The sequence below is a fragment of the Crotalus tigris genome, unplaced genomic scaffold, assembly GCF_016545835.1.
Source record: "Crotalus tigris isolate CLP2741 ecotype Arizona unplaced genomic scaffold, ASM1654583v1 scf7180000018526.697782, whole genome shotgun sequence".
In the NCBI taxonomy this organism is placed as follows: domain Eukaryota; kingdom Metazoa; phylum Chordata; class Lepidosauria; order Squamata; family Viperidae; genus Crotalus; species Crotalus tigris.
The window spans coordinates 59,154-80,590 of record NW_024097058.1 but is presented as its reverse complement, the minus strand read 5'-3'; the positions used below and the strand labels follow the sequence as shown (position 1 = coordinate 80,590).

General features: G+C 35.6%; 1 protein-coding gene across 3 annotated transcripts in view; it reads left to right on the top strand.

The window, feature by feature from the left end:
* Window positions 1–19,451, top strand: part of LOC120312740 (E3 ubiquitin-protein ligase parkin-like) — a 489,002-nt gene extending 469,551 nt beyond the window's left edge. For 2 of the 3 annotated variants that reach the window (XM_039353870.1, XM_039353871.1), the window contains exon 8: window positions 17,772–19,451. In XM_039353870.1, coding sequence (XP_039209804.1) covers window positions 17,772–18,033 — 262 coding nt within the window. In that variant the 3' untranslated portion in view covers window positions 18,034–19,451. The remainder of the gene's footprint in view (window positions 1–17,771) is intronic. The other variant, XM_039353872.1, reaches the window with a different exon arrangement.
* Window positions 19,452–21,437: the final 1,986 nt, after the last annotated feature.

The window sequence follows — 21,437 nt, the reverse complement described above, 5'->3', positions numbered from 1 at the left end:
TACAATAAAAACATAAGTAGAAGATATTGGTATAAATGCTGCAGCCTATCTGTTGGCCTAGGTCAGCTTCAGCTTATAACTCCTAAACTTTGGACCCTGCACTTGTTCCCTAAAGATTTCTGGATACAATAGAAAGTGTGAGTTTAATTTCTAACTCTGTATACAGCTTGGCTCTGAGGTACTTGTTGACCCATTCAGTTCGTACATGTCAAGAGAAACTGCTGTTAGTTTCCCAACTTTGAAAGGTGAGGGAAACTGAGGTTTGTATATGGCTTGCAAATGGTTTCAGGTGCTGTTTCTGTCTGTCTGTCTGTCTGTCTGCCTTCCTGTCTGTCTCTCTCTCTCGGTCTCTCTCTCTCTCTCTCTCTCTGCCTGTGTGTGTGTGTGTGTGTGTGTGTGTATGTTTTATGGAATAGCTTCTTTCTGGAAATCCAAGGCACCACTTGGTTCACTGTCCAGGAGTCAATAAAATACGGTAAATGTTTCAGAGAACTTTTGAGTGATGCCATCAGTTTTTGATTTTGTGAATCAGCATATTGTGTGTTTTCTTATTTTTATGATTTAATTATTTTTTTTGAAAAAAATCTACCACGGATGTTTTAATTGCCTTAATAATTGTTGTTATAATGTGAGTGATTGAGAGTATTTGATTACATGGAGTACAGATGCAATAAATAAATGCATTTGTAAAGAAAGTTAGGAATCACGTGTGCAACATGTTCTATCTTCAATATTCAAAGCTTTCTATCAGCCTTTCTCAACACTATCTCTACAAGATGTATTTAATAGCAGTTTTCAAAATGCAATATGGATGTCACACTCCAGCAAATTTAAGAACTCTCCTTGACGCTTTGCTCAAATATAAGAGAAATAAATGGATGGGAATAAACAGGATTTTCTTTTCCCCAAAGAGAGAAAATCCTATTGAGAAAAGGAAGATGTATCTTTTCAAAGAGTTAGCAACCTGCTGCTTTCAAACTGAGGTGGCACAGCTATTTATTTGGCCTTTTCGGCTACCTTGCATTGGCTCACACTCTATTAACATAGAAAATCAAAAACTAAATCGTCAGCAGTTATAATGATTATGTCAACCTGGCTGGATTTATACATTATACTAAGCCATGATTTGTTGCAAGTATGAATAACCCACAGTAGCTGGATTTTAGTTCTTGCTAAGCTAAAAAGTATAGCTTACGAAATTATAATAGTTGGACTTACACAACATGCTAAGTCAGTACAAAGCAAATTGTTTGCAGTATATAGTCCTAGGCAAATCTGATTGTTTAGATATTATTCTCCATAGATACACATTTTTCCTTGGCCCTTCAGGCACCACTCCAAATGGAGGACCTGGAATCACAAAGGTCTCAACCTCAGCAGGGTCCCTCTGGAAGAACAAGGTAACAAAACAGCTTGTAAGAAAGAAGCAAACATCTCTGGAAATAAAAAAAAATAGGGATTAGAAATCATAATAAAGCAAAAGTAGTGCTAGAAAAGTACAGAAGTAACTTTCAAAATATATATATACATTATTTTTAATAACAATAGAAAAATGTAATGCAAATTAAACCAAACTACAAATGAAAAGAAGAATGGAAAGAGTGAAAGGTACAGAGGAAAAAAAAAGTAGAGGAAGAAAGGGTATAGTTAAAAAAAGTGAAAAGAAATATAAATAAGTGACTTCCACTTTCATCACCAGTCTAAACAATTTTTATAACTGTTTAAACTCCTCTTAGTTTACACTAATGATATCTTCATCCCATATCCCATTTCTTATCTAGAGATAAATCCATAAAATATCATATTTTCATTCCTCGAGTTAGCAAAACATCCATTAAGGCAGGGGTCCACAATCCCCTGTCCATGGACCAGTACCGGTCTGCACAAACAAGCAAAGCCTCATCCGCACATAAAACCATGCACTTTCTGGTCCATGGAAAAACCTTTCTCCGTGGAACCGGTCCCTGGTGCCCAAAAGGTTGGGGACCTCTGCATCAAGGTTTACCAGAAATAACAAAAAAAAAAATCTTATTTTAACTCTGATCAAACAAACCAACTTTGTATAACTTCTTTTTCACTTCTAACTATGTTAATTTTTAGTCCAGTTTTTAAGATTACTTCTCTTTATTTTGTCTTGCAAAAGTTCAAACAAATCTATTTCCCATGGGAAGGATTCTTTATAATTAATTCAGAAGTCCTTTTTCCTTAATCTATTTATAACTTTCTAATATCTTATCTAGGTTTTTGCTCTTTATTTCAATTTTTTTTAAAAAAAACTGTAATTTGTGATTAATTTTTTTAAATATAATTAAAATTAAAAAGGATTGAAGGTAAAGCACCTGGCATTTTCAGACTTGTTACTTGTAAGGTGTCTGATAGCTTAAAACTACTTAGCAAGCAATTTCCAAACATGATTACAAAGGGAAGTTTGTGAACTTAGTGTCTTTGAAAAGGCACTGATCACAATTGCTGGCAGGAGGCTTACTCCTATTATCTCTCAGTGCTTGGAACCCTCTGGAACTGCTGTCCTGCAGTCTCCTTATGAGGAGCACTTTTTTAGAACACATGTGGTCCAGAGTGGTTCTGAAGAGCCTGTCTATTCACCAACTTTTTGTTCGAATTTTAAGGATTAATTTTGTAGTGAAGGAATAACAGCTGGGGATCAGAAAAGAAAAACAATCCGGAATGAGGTGAATTATAGTTTGCTATGTTCTATGAGCCAAATCATGTTTGGGTCAATAAACTATGGTGAGCAGAAATCATGATATAGTTTTACTTGTGATTTACCACCTCAGTATGTAACCAAAACAGCAAACAGAAATAGCAATGTAGAGCCAAAAACAGAATAGTTAAAATACAGAGAAGCAACAACGAACCAAATGGAAAATGGTCGGAAGTAGGAAAGGAACCAAGTCAACCACACACCGAATGCCATGCATATTAGAATGTGGCCATCACAGAATAGGCCCATCTGGAGTATTTTGCATAGTATATAAACCTAAATTCTGTAATAACACTAATTGGATGGTATTTCCCCAAAGGATTCCACAAAATATATTTGGACTTCACTGTTTTAATTTTAAAATGTGATAATCAAGACCTTATCCCAATATCTCTTTCAAATTTAAAGAGATGTCCTCCAAATATTAATGCATTACAGAGTATTCAGTTCATTGTGTGTGTTTTAGCCATTGGCCATATATAAAAGAATGACAGAGTTCGCTTGGAAGTCTTCTAGTCCAACCTCCTGCTCAAGCAGGAAACCCTATACCATTTCAGACAAGGGACTGTCCAATTTCTTCTTTAAAACCTCCAGTGTTGGAGCACCATAACTTCTGGAGACAAGTGGCTCCACTGATTAATTTGAAGTTACCTGACAACTAGCATTGTATGATTCAGATATCAACAAACTACTATAAAAGAAATTGTTAAATAAACAATAAACAAATAAACATGAATATGACAGGCATGATGAAATAGCTAAAATTATTTACAAGAACCATCAGCATTACTTTAAGCAAAATTGGGAGTGCGGGAGTTAAAGTTGTATGTTACTTAATGACAGGCAGCTCCTCTCAGCTTCTTTTAAAATTGGTACACTACTTTGAAAGCTTTTTGGTGAAGATTCAGATAAAGCATTTTTTTCAGGCATTAATATTAAGGTATGTTATTGATATTATTGCAGTCCTGCCTTTGTAAAAACAAAATGGGTTTAATTTATCCTGCACTCACCTCATTCACAGCCATAGGGGAAAGGTTCTTGGAAATGCCATTGTTTTCTTCCCAAGCAAACAGATTGAAAAAGAAATAGCTTTAGATATAGATAGGAGAAAAATACAGAAAACATTATGGGGAAGCAGTTCATAGAATTGTGATTTGAAGATGTATCAGAGAAAGTTTAGTAGTTGTGTAGTTTCATAGTCTGGCCATAGGACCTAAAGCATCACACACACCCCTAATAGGTATAATTTAGATGCCATGGAAATAAGGCTTCATAAATCTAACCTATCTTAGATTAACTGTCTGTGGGCCCCTAGTATGCAGCCAGTCTCAATAATTTAAGAACCAAGTCTTAAATGGAATTTTAAAGTCTTAATAGAGTAGCTATTACATGGCCATCTTTAAGTTGTATGTCAAAACCTGCAAGATGGCAAGTGTGATGTCATGATTGAAATCCGACCTCTTTTGCAAATGTGTGTGGCAGTTGTACAGATACAAATGGGCCAAGACCTGCTATATCATTGTGGGTGAGTTCAGCAGCTCCACCAGCCATTAGGTCATGTTCTGCTTGTAGCCTTCCTAAAGTCTGGCTATTGTCAGAAATGCAATGCTAGATTACACTAAGAGTTTTGGTCTGATCCAGCAAAATGTTAGTTGTTTTGTTTCTTTGCTTTACAGATGTGAAATTCCATTTTTGCAAGGGACACAGTTCATAAGGAATGTTTAAATGTCATCTGAAAGTTAAAATTAAAGTGTGATATTTTGTTTAAGGAAAGGAAATTGGCTTCATGAGTTTTCGGATCATGAAGAATGTTTTCTTTGTGTTCCATTTTTATTTTAAAGTGCCCATTTATGATTACATCGAATATTATAAATTGTAATAAATGGTGCAAAATTGAAGTTGCACAAACAACTCTAAAGAAATATTTATCTCTTGGTTTTTCTGAGGTCTTTATATAAGTTTCTTTCTGGCCAAAAAGAGTAATTTCATCTTCTGTTTTCCTACAAAAAATTAACCATTTTTCCCCTCTCTCCTCTACTGTTCATTTTGCCTATGGTATTTTAATGCTGTTTGAATTGTTTGAGGCTGAACACTAAACACTATCAGCAAGAGGTGGAAGATACATGACAGGGACCATTAAGAAGTAGATGCAATTTTCAGGTACTTACTTCCGGCCTTGAAGCCCATAGTAGTTTCTTGGCTAGAATATTCTACAAAGTGGATGTATCCACAATTCTCATGTTGCTCTGAAATTCAGAGGCCTCCCTAAATCTAAATGTTTTCATAGAATTATGGAAACATAGGACATCCCATGCATGCCTCTAATAGCCAAGATCTCATCGGATAAGTTATGGCCTATGCAGGGCTTTTTTTCTCATAGAACGCCCAGAACACAGTTTCGGCACCTTTTCTGGAGGAACCTTGTAGGGTAGGCAAGGCGGGTTGTATGACGTGTGTGAGTTCCGGCACCTTTTTTTTTTTTTTTTTAAGAGAAAAAGCACTGGGCCTATGCATGCTAAAAGAGTAAATAAATCAGACATACCTATCCTTACTGCAGGCCTTTTAGGGTCTACTGATTTCAAAATATGGAGTTCAACTTTAGTCTCCTATTCAAAAACAGTGGTGCTTAGAGGTATTTAGTGCTAGCAAGATCTCTTTTCACCACTTAATCCTGCTACTTTTGCTGCCACTTTCCCCATGGATCAGAGCTATGGTCCTGCAGAAAGTATTCCAGCTACTCCTACTGCAAAGGGAAGGGAAATCATAGATATATGAATATATTTAAATTCAAACGCTGAAGGAACCTTGGGAGAAAATAGAAGCTTTACTTGTGATAAATTTTACACAGAAATGGCTATATAATTTTTTAATAAACAGCAGTTAAAAGATATACCAGTAATGATAATCAGCACATGCTGTACCTGAACACACAAAACATTTTAAAAATTATTTTGTGAAGTATAGCAAACAAAATCACCAAACAAAATATAGCAATGTATATACATTGCAATGATTATAATACATTATAATGCAAAGGGGAAAAGGAAACCAAAATATGCATATAATAGAGAATTCAATCTTTTATCCGATTATTAAATGTAGATTATATAGAAATATTCTCATTTTAGCCTATAGAAACTTTTCAATAAATTAATTGAATGGTTTGGATGATCTTTGATAATTTTTTAATAATTTTTGATGCTATTAATAAATGTAATAAATAAATAAATAAATAACAGCAATAGAAAATGATAAATAGAATTATTTTATTTATTATATCATAGCCCACAGCCCATGTTCCTCACAGAGCAACTAATTTGTTTTATTATTGACCACAATTATAGCTGATATAGAAATTAATATAAGACACACCGTTCTCTTAATTGATTTCCACATGTCCTTTTGTGATGATTCATGCACAGTTTTTATGAGTGGTATACATCTTCCTTATTTGAGCTTTCAGACTAGACAAATACAGATTCGCCGTTATTTTAAATCTTCATACTAGAGAGTCTATGGCTTCATCATTCCAGAAAGGAATTATTTCATTATATATGCATGTGATTCTATACATTACTTAATCATCAAAAGCCAGTGAATGGTTCATTTTGTCCTTATTTAGTTTCATCAGGTACCTGCAGTTATTATGACCAGTTTTAGATTTTCTGTGATTCAAGCCATTCTACTTAGAATTGAACTCATGTCATTTTATTTTATATAGCACACCAAACTTACGAATTTTTTTAACAACCCCGTTTGTCAAAGGTTTACAGAAAGAGACCATTTGTATATGGTATATATCTTTGTTATTTGATCTCCCAGTTTTCTCTTGATAAGAATAAAGTTTATTATGTGATTAAATTAACTTATTCACCTCTATATGAAAATATCAATAATTATTTGTGATATTGTGTGGGAATAACTTTGGGAGACAGGTGGAAGAGCTGCCGACTAGCCCATGGTCAGACAAAAAGCAGCTGAGCCCACAGAAGGAATGTGGAAATAGCAAACACCTCCCAGGTTTCTTGCATTGTAAAGGTGAGGGAGGGAGAGAGAAATGTATTTTGAAACTTGCAAGAGTCTGTTAATATAAACTTACAATAAAGTTAGAGCTAGTACTTCTCGGTATAGATTGCAATATCAATCTTGCAAGTCTAAGGTTGGGTTTATCAATCTGAAATTATTTATTTATTTTATAATAGCAGTCAATAGTCTGTCTTCCTTTATAGGCTGTCACTTTTTTTGTCATGACCATACATGACAGATCAGAGAAAAGGTTACTTAGATAGCACTTTAAGAAGCAACAGTTCTCTAGTCTCTGAACAGATATACATCACCACAGTGTATTTTTCTCTTTAAAAAAAAGCAGTATAGGTTAGTTTACAACTGTTCTAAGCACTTTTTCATCTCCTATTTCTGATTATATCGCAGAAGGCACTCGTTCAATTTATAACACCCGTGCTCTATTTTTAGTAAGATATCTCACAATTTGTGGCTTGCCACAAAATGCACAGATTTAAGCTGTAGTTCTTTGTCTTTCTTAATCAGATTGGACTGTAGCTTTTGAATAATTCATTGTAAGATAGTAATGGGGAAAAAAGGGGATATAATTTTGAGCTACCCCTTCTGTGTGAAATATAGCTGCCATTTGGGGAATTTGATGTTGATTTTATTCCAGTGTGATCTGAAACTGAATCAGGCATTCTGGGGGAGGTATAAAGTAAGTCTTCCTTGATTTATACAACTTTAGAATGAATGTGGGAAATTATATGTTTCAAAGCCTTATGTGACAAAACCATTATCTGAGTTGCGAGCAACTATATAAATTGATTAAAGGGATAAAAAAACGAAGTATCTTGAAGCTTATTTTCATGGTGGCCAATGTAGTTCTGTTCATATTTTGGAGCAGAACAGATTACATAAATTTAAACTGCATATAGATGAGGAAATCTAAACTTCTGCTGTCCCTATACTCCCCTGGAAATAATATATAAGTCCAAATATTTGCTTATGAGAAGAATCTGAGAATCCTGGTAGACCACAGATTAAACATAAGCCAGCAGCATGGTGCAACTGGCAAAGAACCAGTGCAATTTTTGGTTGCATAAATAGAGGTATAATGTTGAGATCAGAGCAAGCAACAGTTTTGCTCCACACAGACCATATCTCAAATGCTGTGTGTGTCCAGTTCTGTTTGTCACTGTAGAACAGCGGTTCTCAACCTATGGGTCGCGACCCCATTTGGGGTCGATCGACCATTTCTCGGGGGTCGCCAAACAAGGCGATCCGCCATTTTCCCCCCTCAGGGGGCGGCGCCGCGCATACGCACCACGCATGGGGGGTGCCGCGCATGCGCACCGCGCCGCGCATGCGCGGCACGTTTGTGTGACGGGGGTTGCCGTCACACAAACGTTGAGAACCACTGCTGTAGAAGAAGGAAACTGATTAACTGGAAAGAATACAAAAAAGTGTGACAAAGACAGTGAATAGATTGGAAACTATATCCTACAAAAAACAATTAAAGGAACTGGTATGTTTAGCCTAAAGAAGAAAAGCAATCTCTTAAGGGCTGTCACAAGGAAGATGGTCTGGATTTATTTTCCCTAAGTTCAGTGGTAGAACAGTCAGTGGGGAGAAGCATAAGAGAGCAAGAGAGAGATGAACTAGGCAGGATTTCCTGATTGTGAGAACAATTAGGCAGTGGAACAGCCTACTATACCTGGAGGTTTTCGAACAAAAGTTGAACAGTCATTTGTCTTCCAACACTGATTCCACACCAATGGATTCTTCTAACCCTCTGCTTCTTCCCTTCTGTATTTCTTTTTATAATTATGCCTCTCATCTTTTATCCATCTAGTGTTCCTGTTCCTCTGGCTATTATTCAATTATTGACTGACAGTGAGAAAGAATATTTAGAATTTTTCTTTGACTATTCAGGGGCTCTTAATGGACATTTGCCCTATTCATTAGAGGTAGTGGGAAGTAGGCTTATCTCCCTCCCCCTAACATTTGATGGCATGCTATCCATCCATACTCCTTGAAAAATGAATATTAAGTCGATTTCCCTTTTAAGAAATTAAGCACTGCTGCTTCTATACAAGGACAATTTCGTCTTCCTACTCTATCATTTACTGGTTAGAAAGCAGGGACAGCTATATAATTTGCATTCTACTTAGGATAAAAAATGGGACTTTCTTTTCCCCTCAGCTAGATTGCTTCAGGTATGCATCAGGAAGTTCAAAAACAAAAAAGCTACTGTACTACACTATACTACACTACATTACACTACTGGGATCATAATTTATTAATTATTATATGTTCTCCACTACTAGTGTTGTTTTTAAATAGAGGTAGGCCAAATGTTTTGAATGTAAAGATTCTGAGCTTCAAAATCTTGTTCTTACTCATACCTGAAACGCTCCAAGTTCAAATAGAGCATTTTAGGAAATTTCCATAATTGTCAGAACAGTATCATAATAGGAGAGTTCGAACAACTATCATCAAATCCAGACAGGGAGTTTCAAGTTCAAAACATTTTGCAAAACTGTATCCTTCAGACTTTTTGAGTTATATTATCTCCTCTCTAGAGAAGACAGAATCCCTTCAGTATATTTTATGGTCATTCCAAAGCTGCTTGTCTGCATTTGTTGCTTTCTTTCACTCGATGGCCTTTTAAAATTAAAAAAAAAAGTAGATTCTTTCTATTCTAAAGCAGTTAAGTATATGAAATAATGAAAATATTAGTCAGGTAGATAGCAATAGTTAGCTACATATACAGTAAGTAGCAGGATTGTGAAAGTACCTCGGAGAGGTATTTCATAAAAGGATTAAATCACCCCTCTGAATCTGCTGCTCAAAGCACTGAGATGTCTCAGAATAATTGCTTTCAGGGCTCTCCAAGGTATTTGAATATGGATATGCACAGATAGAAGACACTTCCATCCTATAGAGGATGGAAGTGGAGGGATACTTTAATTGCTTTGTAAAAATGCTCTTTCAGAGCTTTTGCCTAGTCCAGGGATTCCCAGCTGGGGGTGCAAAAATTGGGGTTTTCAAAATTATAGGGTATATGCATAATTTGTTGTTGTTATTTTGAACTTTTGTAAGGGGTGCAAGAATATATCAGAAGTGTTCTAGGGGTGCGGAGTATAGAAAGGGTTGGGAGCTGCTGACCTAACATATCAATAATGAAACAATGCATAGCTCTGTATTTAAAAATAAACAAGCAAGGAATAATTTATTTTTATGTCTACTAAGTTCAAGCCACAGGATTCAAATTGTCTATATGTGATAAAGGATTTTACCTTGCACCTATGCAAGAAGATACTACAGGATAAATGGAAGTGCTTAAACTGCATGTGTTACAATCAAAATGTTATAATTGTGCAATCTTTCTGCTATAGGTATTTTCAAATATAAATGGATGCTAATAAGAAAATGTGTCTTGTTAGTGCTCACTATTGATTTAAGGCTTCTGAAATATAAAAGATAAAAAATATAGAAACTAAGTAACTTACAAAGTTGGGAACCGCTGGCCTAGTCTAATATAGAGATATAAAAGCATGGTGGTTAAGGCAGTAGGCTAAAAACTGTGAATTCTAGTCCTGCTTTAGCCATGAAACCAGCTGGGTGACTTTGGGCCAGGCGCACTTTCTCAGTGTTATGAAGAAGGCACATACAAAAGCAAACCATTTCAGGAAATTCTTGCTATGAAAACTGGAAGTATTAATCCAGGCAGTCATCAAGGCACAAAAAGAAAGTATAGCCATAGTGTGATGCAAATAAAATATGAGCTTCTGCTATTATTTTGCTAGTTTTCTATTTTTATAGAAAATATATGAAAATGTCCCTACAGTATAGGTAACTTGGTGATAATAGGTGTGATTTTGGAGTTGTGTGTGTGTGTGTGTGTGAAAATAGCTTCCTTGTTGTTGTTTTTTAAAATTTGTATTTCTTTGTTTGTTTGCAGATCTATTTCCAATAGTGTATCTCTTTTTGAAATGTGCTTAGAAATCTCCTGTGGATGTTAACAAATAAAATTGTTTGGAAAGAGTACAGAGATCCATCCAAAATGAAAATAATGTTATGGTGCCTATATAGAAAGCTTTTGAAGCTAGAAGAAGATTGCTAAAAGTAATAAAAATGTGCTAATTGGAAACTCTTGGGCATTTTATAATAAATACTGTATTCTTCACTGATGGATGAACAGCCGTGTATTTCTTTATTCTATAGCAACAGACTCTGGCTGTCTATTACCGCCTCTGTGAAAATAATTCCTAGGAGATATATGCCTCTTTTTTATTATTATTTGGTTAAGATATTTCATAGAAGTGAGAGAAATCCTATTGTCACCTGCAAATGACCCTAGGGATTTTCATAAATTCAAGCATTTCCACCATGGATCTCTCCAGTAGATATCTACTGGCTTTAACTACATTTGAGAATGTCAAGAGTGGTGCCAGTTTGCTTGTCTTTAATGAAAAGACTGATCGATGGGGCATTCTCCTTAACCTTAGGTTGCTTAGCCTTGCCTGCCTCTTTCCCAGAATTGAAGGCTATGAAATAATAGAAAAGAAAGCTAAGCCAAGTTTTTCATAAGCAGGTAGCAAAAGATGTATCTTTTTGTCTCTATTGTGCCTACAAATAACTCCTCATGCTGAATAGCATTCTCGGTCACTGGGCTGACTCTCAATACATAAATAATACCTATCCTAAGATTTTAGATATACTCAAAACAATTTATTTCCCACTGGGGTTTTTATCTAAACAAGATCAGTCTTCATGCTTCCCATCATAGCGACTTTTGCCGTGCTTCCCAACACTTTGTTTATAAAAGTAAAGTAGGCTATATTCATATCCTCCTGCCCCATCCCTACTCACATAGAGGTTTTGTGATGCCCAGGAATGATGGACAATTAAGTGTCAAATTTGCTTGATATTAAAATAATTCCATTTTAAGAATCTAGGAAAAAATCATGTTATTTTTCAGTATGCTTAGAACATGGCTAAAAGAACCCAGTAGATGTTTTGTTTGCTCTGGATGGCTAAAATTCAGTTAAGATCCTTAGGCAACTAGATCCTCAGTGTCTGGAGCTTATGGAGTAATTGTGATCCACAGTAAGTACTGCATGGCTTGGATCAATGATCTCTGAGAGAATCCAGAGATTTCTTTTAGAGGCCAGCACCCAGGCTGCACAGGCTTTTCTGCCAAGGCTATGGCAAATCTGTTTAGGGATGGGGTCTTAAACCATTTTTTAAGTAATTTATAGAAGATGTATGAAGGTTCTCTGTTAGAAAAAGTCATTAGCCTGCAGCTGTGATTTTGACAATCATGCATTATATGGGTCTGAGCAAAAGAAAATTCTGATGGATCCAAAGGTACCTCCTACCAGCTAAGCAAATATAGGATTAGAGTTTTGGTTCTTTGCAGCCATGCTCTAAATGACTTCCTAAAACTATACAACAGTGATGCATCCTCTGGTAGACAACGCAGGATATCTTCATGCATCTTCTCTACAATGCATGTTGAGACTGGCTTGGTCGCTCAACAGTGAGAAACTGGTCATCAAAGCAGGCACAGCAGCGCCTGCATTTTCTGTGTCGCATGAGAAAAGCACAACTTTCTTCCCCTATCCTGACCACTTTCTACAGGGGGACGATCGAGAACATCCTGTCATACAGCATCACAGTCTGTTTGGAAGCATCACTGCTTCAGACAGGAAGGCAGTGCAGAGAGTGGTGAGAATGGCTGAAAAGATCATTGGCTGTTCCCTCCCTCCCATCCAGGACATAGCACAGAAGCATTGCTTAAGCAGGATCTGTAAGATTATCTGGGAAACTACACATCCTCTTCACAACCTGTTTTCCTTGTTAGCTTCTGGGAGGAGGCTTTGTGGCAGAACATCCAGATTCAGCCATAGTTTCATTCCATACAGCATTAACCTTGTGAACTCTCAAGCTTCCTCCTTCTGTTATATATTCAAGATGGACAGTATTTAATATTTATTTGCTATGTATATGTAGGGGTGTGGGTCTATACATATGTTGTACATAGTATGTTTTAGGTGTGTGTCATGTATGTGTTTCACTTTGAGAGCAGGCAATTAAATTTCATTTTTGATATGTGCCGTTGTGCCCACAGTAAAAAAAAATGACAATAAAGGTTATCTTATCTTATCTATTTATTTATTTATTTATTTTATGAGACTTATATACCGCTTTTAAGTGCAAGCACTCTCTAAGCGGTGTACACCAGTAAGCAATGTATATATATATATATATATATATATATATATATATATATATATATATTTACATTGCCCCCAACAATCTGGGTCCTCATTTTACCTACCCCGGAAGGATGGAAGGCTGAGTCAACCTTGAGCCAGTGAGATTTGAACCGCTGACCTGCTGAACACAGTCAGCTAAAGTGGCCTGCAGTACTGCACTCTAACTGCTGCGCCACCTCTAGTGTATATTATATAGTATATGTGCTTCTATGGCATCCAAAGGTCATAGCAGACCATGAGATATGATATATTCAATGTGCAGATGTTACCAGTTATATATCGCTATCCTGAGCCAGGCAGGATGGATGGTAAAACAGGCCTAGATTGAATCCCATCACGTCAATGGCTGCAGGTTAGAAAGCTACCTAACCCAGGAAAGTAATCCATTTGTTATTCCCAAAAGATTGTGCTGTTATGGAGAGAGTATCTATGTAGATTCTCAGTCATCCAGGTCATAGTTGTCCCAAACATGCTTTTTCACAAGGCAACTGGACTTTCTTGTTTTTCTTTGAAGACTTTTTGCTTCAAAGAGTGCAGCAGTCCATCTGCATTTAAAAGGCAAAGGCCACTCTTTTGAAGACAGCAAAGTCCACATTTTGGACAGAGAGGACCGCTGGTTTGAAAGAGGTTTCAAAGAGTCCATCTATGTCAAAATTGAACAGCCCTCTCTCAAGAGAGGGGGAGGAATACGACATCATCTATCTCCAGTCTATAACACAGTCCTTTCAACAGTTCCAAGAAGGCTCCACGCCCATTTGCACTACTCAGGTGAGCCTGATGACATAGATAAACCTCCAGATGGCCTCAATGACTCTCTAAAAGAATACAAATGGCCATCTGTCTGCAAAGGAGTATAAATCTTTCCATTCCCTGCCATCCACTCAGAGCTGAAGAAGCTTCTTGGATGAGAAGCGAAACGTCTTTAGAGAAAAACAAGAAAGTCCAGTTGCTTCATGAAAAAAATTATGGAGAGACCTGATTATAAACTGACAAACTATGGGTCCTCCTGGGCTCAAAATTACCTGTTGTGTGCTAGTTGAGACATTTCTGGAATAAGAGGCACTGCCCTTGGGCACCCTTTCCTTTCTCACCCTATTATCAATCACTGTATGTCAGGGTCCCTTTGAAGGTCACTCAGAACCTTCATCTGATTCAGCAGATACTTATGAGCATATTGACATTTGCTCTGCAATACCTCTACCATGAGAGATGTGTTTGGCTGCCGGTCAGCTTAAGGTACATTTCAAGTATGTTATTGCCCTACTTGGCTCAAGGGCTGTATATCTCTGAGTTGCAACTGTCTGCTTGGTGAGATCAATGAGAGGAAGCCTGCTGATAGTCCGGTCACCAAGGAATTGCCCTCTGCAGGGTCCCTGTGATTGAACCTACTTCGTGAAGGCTTTGAAATAGCCTTCCCTATTAAAGCTGTGAACAGAGATGAACAAAAATTGTAGTACTCCTGAATGGTGGTACATATGGTTAGCTATAACTTTTTTTTTTTTTTTTTGATGACTGGAATTTGCTATTAATACTTAATCCTACTTTTACCAGTATTTCAAAGTTACAAGTCTTTGGAAATGGAACAGCATATAAATGAAAGTCAATACCGTAAATAGAGCAACATATAAACAGAAGTAAATAAATAAATTGAGATAAAATAAAATGGGAAATTCAGGAATTAAATATTTACCAACACTATTTTTAGGAATGTTTTTTCCCTTTTTTTACATTTAAAAATAATAGTTTGTTTATTTATTTATTAAATTTGTATACCACCCATCTCTCTGGCAAGTAACTCTAGGCAATTTACAGTACCATAAATAACAGGATAAAACAATTACAGAATTACATTACATTAAAACATTGGATATTAAAAGTTAAAACATTAAAATTAATATTAAAATGGATAAAAAGAATGAATGTGTAGACAAGATGGGGGTGAACTCTTTTAATATAATGAAGATATTAAGCCCAAACATTTATACTTCTTTTTAATATCCTAAAAACAACTAAATGTACTTTGCTTGGTATGGCTTATCTTTTATACATGTTATATTGAGCCATAATTGTATAACTTCAGTCACTGTCTCTCCGTTTATTGATATTATTCCTTTGTTTTTTAAAAATAAAATATTTCAAAATGTTATTTATTTTTTCTAATATTTGAATAAATCCTTAAATAGTATATCGAAAGCTTGTTCTACGTACCTGTAACCTCAAGACAAACGTTTTATGCAGCATTACTTATAAAAGGGTTCTATTAAGAAATGCAATATTAGATGTTTTCTCGTAGTATTGACAATTTACATAACTTGCCAAGAGAATGATCCATATGTTCCATAATTTATTGTTTACTTTTAAATCATTATTGAACTTTTTATACAATATTGCCATAGTGTCTGAAAAAGAAGTGAGATTGCTCGGAAAGTTTAGTTTTTTCAGAGGAATTGAAATTAATTGCTTTTTGCATTGTTAGGAGGCACGGTTTCCATCAGCTAATTTAACACAACTTCAGATCTGAATTTTTCCAAACTGTAAAATAATTCTTGTTCAACTATTTTATAGAAAAAAGAACGATACATCTAATGTGTTTTAGTACATTAAAGGAAAGGCTGTTTTAACTCATCCCACCCAATTCCCATTTCTCTTTTTAGATTATTTTTGTTCAAGGGGTGGTTAGATTTCAGAACAGCAAGTGGTCAACTAATAAGGATTAGCAGCAGAGAGGTTTTGTTTAATTCAGTTTGTAAGCTGCTTTAGTCACTGAAATCCCTTAAAACACTGAGATTATGTTTTTAATGCTACCAACACACTATCTTGATGTCTCCAGCAGTAGATGCATTTTTAAAGCTTATTTTGAAAGAAGATTATGCACTTGTATATGCAAAACTATGGAATATTATAGTTCATGTACTGTATATCAGTCGCATGCAGCCTAATACTCTGAGATTAGATAGGAGATTTTAACAGATTTGCAAAGAGTTAAATGGTAGTCTTAAAATATTTAAGAAATTGTAGACATTAATAGGGGCAGAAAGGGGGAAACAGGAATTGTGTATCCAATTTGAAGCTTTTGAAGCAATCTTAAATGAGACATTTTGTTATTTCAGGATTTATGGGGGGTTCTTTCATTAATCTGTCTGCCTGCCCTTTTCCCCCTTTTTATTTCTTTAAGAATGTAACATTTAATTTATGTTATCTTACACCGCCACACAGCAAGAAAAAATGTATTGAATTCAGGATGCAATGAAGTTGCCAAGGTTAACTTTTCAGCATGGAAAAGTGTTTTGAACACAGTGTGGAAATGTACAGGAAATATTTCCTTTCCCCCCAAAACAAGAACCTCCTTACAAATCAATCTTGCTTATCCTCTACCTTCATGTTTCTTCTCACTACATTTTCCATTCTTGGGTGAATGGCAAATCTCATTAATACCGTTTTATAAAGTCTTAATAAGGCCACACCTGGAATACTGCATTCAGTTTTGGTCACCATATTACAAAAAAGATGTTGAGACTTTTGAAAAAAAAAGTGCAAAGAAGAGCAACTAAGATGATTAAGAACCTGGAGACAAAAACATATGAAGAATGGTCACAGGAATTGTTTATGGACAGTCTGGAGAAAAGAAGGACTAGGGGTGACATGATAACAGTATAGCAGACATTGTAGATCGCAGATAGCATGATAGCAGATAACAGACACTGTATCTCTGAAACTCTCAAAGACAGATGTAGGGGAACCATGGCATTTTACCTACTTGTTAAACCACTCTGCTTTGTATGACCATACCTGTTTAAAAGTAGGTTTTCCAATTACATGAGCTTTGGAAAGACGATTGTGCTAACATACCTCTGAACAGTTTATTTCCTCCATGGTGCCCCATTGACGTGGTCCTCTCCTAGTTTGCACGGCATAACAAGATATTGTTGTCCTCAGATATAGTTTGAAATTACCTTAGGCTAGGGCTTTTCAAACTGGGCACCAAAAGCAGCTGCGGGAGAGCACAGCATTTTTTTTAAAGCTTTCAGGATATGTGAACTGGATAGTTTTATAAGAAGGAAATATTTAGGAGTACTGATGGTGTGGTTAATCTTGAAAGACAGGGTTGTTTTGTGTGACATAAATAGTTCTGTATCTTTAGTAGATTTGTGTCACTTATTTATTTAAAAGATGTACATGGCCACCCATCTTAAGCACCTCTGGGCAACTCATGGTCATTCACTGCCCTTGCATGTGTGCTCAGAGCTGATCTTCCTATTCATTGGCAGAGACAAATTTGCTGGACTAATTATCCAGCAGAGGTGATTTTGGTGAATTATGGTTACTAATATTCGAGTAATTAAGAGTTAGTCATTCTCTTACTATTAAAGACATTAGGATCATACAATATTTTCAGAGTAGTATTTTTTGGTGTAGGCAGAAATATGCGGGGTTATAGGGGCTCTTATTCTAGCATTCAGACCCTGTCTCTGCTTGGTATGCTTGTTCACAGAAACAGTTATTCATCGTTTAGTTTGACCAGTTTGTCTTTGTGTCAGGTAGGCATTTTGTAAATAAGCAGTGGCATTGTGCAATGGCACTCACTTCCTTTTTCTCCAAGTTTCACAGGCTCTTAAGCACTGCTGTGGAGGTGTATCTCATTTTAAAATTAAGCTCACAGAGTATAGTCTGAATATTATTTGCATGAAGCAGACACCACATTTGTGTAATAATATAGGAAGCTTAATTTCTCACCAGTTTTTTTTTATTTCTCTCTTTAGGAGTCCTGTGTTAGTCTTCCCATGCATTCATCACCACGTCATTTGCCTGGATTGTTTTCATCTCTACTGTGTAACCATGTTGAACAATCGCCAGTTTGTCCATGATCCTATCTTTGGATATTCATTGCCATGTGTGGGTAAGTTGCTCACTAGTGCTTTTTTATTAGTTTGTAAAGTAATAAAAATACTTCATAAATTACTTTGCAAACAGTGGAAGGAAATTACTGACTTAAAAAACAAATACTCGTCTATCATGTATTGAAGATAAATTAATAGTTTTGAATAATGTTTTCTCTTAGTATTTTCTGCTGTTCTTTGCCATATTGGAATTCAGTCATGAAGGGTGTTTTTTTATAAGTACATATCTACATGGTTTGGTCTAAAATTTCATCATCAAAAAGTGTTAAATTGTAATATCTTAAAAGTGCTAGACATGGAATTAGAGAGAGAAATGATAAATGATTCCACTTTTCTTGTTCTGAGTCAGCTACAGGAAGCTAAACTTCATTCAATAACTTCATCTTTCCTAGTTAATTCAGTTCTGAATTAAATTCAGCTTAATAATCCAAAACATTTTTTGATTAAAACATCTCTTCTGATTAACTAAGTTTTAAAAAATGAAGGTACATGCAATCAAAAATCCACAGTTGAGAGAAAAACTTTTCTGATGAGGCAACAAAGAAAAAAAGAAGACAAAATGTAATCCTCTTTAAAGCTGCAAAGTTGCTTATTTTCTGAAATAGATTTATAGAGAAAAGAAACGTTCTCTTGATTTTTAAATGTGGCCCAAAGTGCATTGTTTTACATATGGTATTAATAGTCATGAAATCATTTCCTAGAATTATAACTTCGCTAGTTCTAAGAGTTCCTTTATTTAATTGTTTTGCATTAAAGCTACATGTACTTCAGTTCAAGTAAAGTCCTTGAATATTGTGTCAGTAAGGTTTGTCCAGAACATGATGAAGGTGATTATCTTTCAGTAGTCTTCAGGCATTCAAAAACCTTCACGCTACAGGAGAAAATGTAGTTTTCCCATTCACACTGTTTAGTTTGCTTAAATGTGCAAATTAGCACTGTTGATTCTGTTGTTGTTTTGACAAATTTATGAAGCATAATGATCATAGACGGCAGTTTTCATTAACATTTGACTTTCTGCTTCTGAAATTATCTAGGGATTGTACTGCTGAAATTAAAGAACACAAACACACACACAACAAAGCTTTGATTATATCATTCTGAAGGTCAAAACAAATGCATCATACTTTATTGGATGGTTTTAACTGTATTTAGGGATAAATAAGATGTACATTTGGTTTTTGTTTTAATAATTGTTTATCCACTTTCAATTTTTTAAATATTGATGCATACTCGTATATGAAATCACCATTTTATATAATTTAAAAAGGGCCCAAAATTATGCATATTAAAATGTAAGAAAGCTATTGCAAAGAATGGAGAAGTTAGAAAATGTAGTAGAACTCAACAGATTCATCTGCATGTCATCAAAGATGCAGAGTCATTTAAGGGACTAATATATTCCATACTAATAGAATTCAACAAAAGGATTCTTACACATAAAAGAGATATAGAAGGTGAACATTCATTTGATTTTCATCAATATATAATGTTGAACCTGCCCCCTCTGTAATTGCTGACTGTATGTTCCTGCCTATTTTTCCTTCTCCGTTTTACTGTTCTATATTTATTTATTGATTTATTGATTGATTTATTTATTTTTATGAGACTTATATATCGCTTTAAGTGCAAGCACTCTTTAAGCGGTGTACACCAGTAAGCAATGTATATATATATTTACATTGCCTCCAACAATCTGGGTCCTCATTTTACCTACCCCGGAAGGATGGAAGGCTGAGTCAACCTTGAGCCGGTGAGATTTGAACCACTGACCTGCTGAACACAGTCAGCTAAAGTGGCCTGCAGTACTGCACTCTTAACTGCTGCGCCACCTCGGCTCTTAATTTTTCTCATTTTCCTACAGCCTTCTGTTTGACTGATTGTGCCTAAGATCAGAGCAGTTTTCCATCATTACTACAGCTAGAGTTGTTTTTTATAGACAGAAAAAAGTCTTTATAGCATCTCTTACACTGTCCTTTTTGACAAGAAGTAACAAGCTTGAACCTGGGCTTTCCTACATACATAACATGTACTTTGCACTCTACACAAAACAGAAAATACGACATCCAATCATTTTAACTTGAGAATACAAATTGAGGTTTGGATTTGGTTAAACAGCAACTTTAAGCTGCCTAGAATCACATAAAAGTCAGATGGGTGGCTGTATTAGTCAAATAAATAAATACATTTTAAAATAAGTATTCAGGTGGGTCTATAGCAGAGTTATGATTCCATTTTAAATCTGGATTGGCACCAAATATTTGTAGATAGAAGCTGGTCTGGTATTTGCTTTTCTTTTCTTTTAAGGAAAAGCACTTCGGATACTCTGATCTTGTGCTATGGTACACCGATTTATTCCATTTTTCTTATAGTATCCTATATTAATGTGATTCTATGCATAGAGATTCTGTCACTCCTGACCTCTAAATATCTTTGAAATAATTAATACAGTGCTTAGAAGGATAGACTTGCATATGCATGAAAGCCGATTTATAGTTATCTCACTGGTAAGGGTACTGAAATTTTCAGCTAAAAATGAGTTTTGTAGAAAGATATGCAGCATTTTTTTAATGTAAACCCTACCCCATTATGCAAAAATAGGATAATAATACGGGATTACAGCCCACAAGGGAATATAAACCTGATGTAAGATGGAAATGCTAAGAAAAGAGGGGGGGCAGGGAATGCAAGCCCTTATGTTGCTACGGGCGTTTGAGGGTGGGCGGGACTTTGCATCCTATTATTCTTACATGGTAAATCATATTTTGTGACATGTTCCAAAGAGCTCTGAGAAGAAAGCATTCATATGAAAATTGCAAAATGAAGGGGGAGGGGATTGTACCTAGAGATATTCATGACTATTTTAATACATAATCCAAGTTACCATTACCAGTAGTCACTGTTGAAATTGCCACAAAAAAGGAACAAAGGTTTTAAAGAGTTGTAAGAACACCACTGGGACTTGATGAAAGCCATATGTTTTACAGCAGTGTTTCTTAGCCTTAGTAACTTAGGTTGTGTGGGCTTCGCCTTCCAGAATTCCCCAGCCAGTATGAAACCACACATCTGAAATTTGCCAAGGTTGAGAAACACTGTTTTAAAGGATTTACACATTAAGATCTTTGTGTGTCTACTTTTGCAGAAAACAAGTTTGAAATGATAGTTATGTGAGTTCTAGTCTTGCATTAGGACAAGCCAGTTGGATGACCTTGGATCACTCTCCTTCTCTCAGCCTTAAGAAGGAAGCAGTAGCAAACTGCTTCCAAAATCTTGTCAAGAAAACTACAGGGACATGTCCAGGTGCACATCAAGAGTCAAAATCTCAAGGCATGCATGCAGACACAGAGACATACACAACGACATCAAGGATATTAACGAGTTGTAGTTGTAGTCTTTATCAGAAATCCATAAGGTCAGTTAATATTACAGGTAGCAGGAGCAGCAGTCATACAAATCTTACGGAATATACTTTAATAGTCCAAAAGCAGGGTTATTGCATTTATTTCCTACATATTCTGAAGTCCTTCTTTC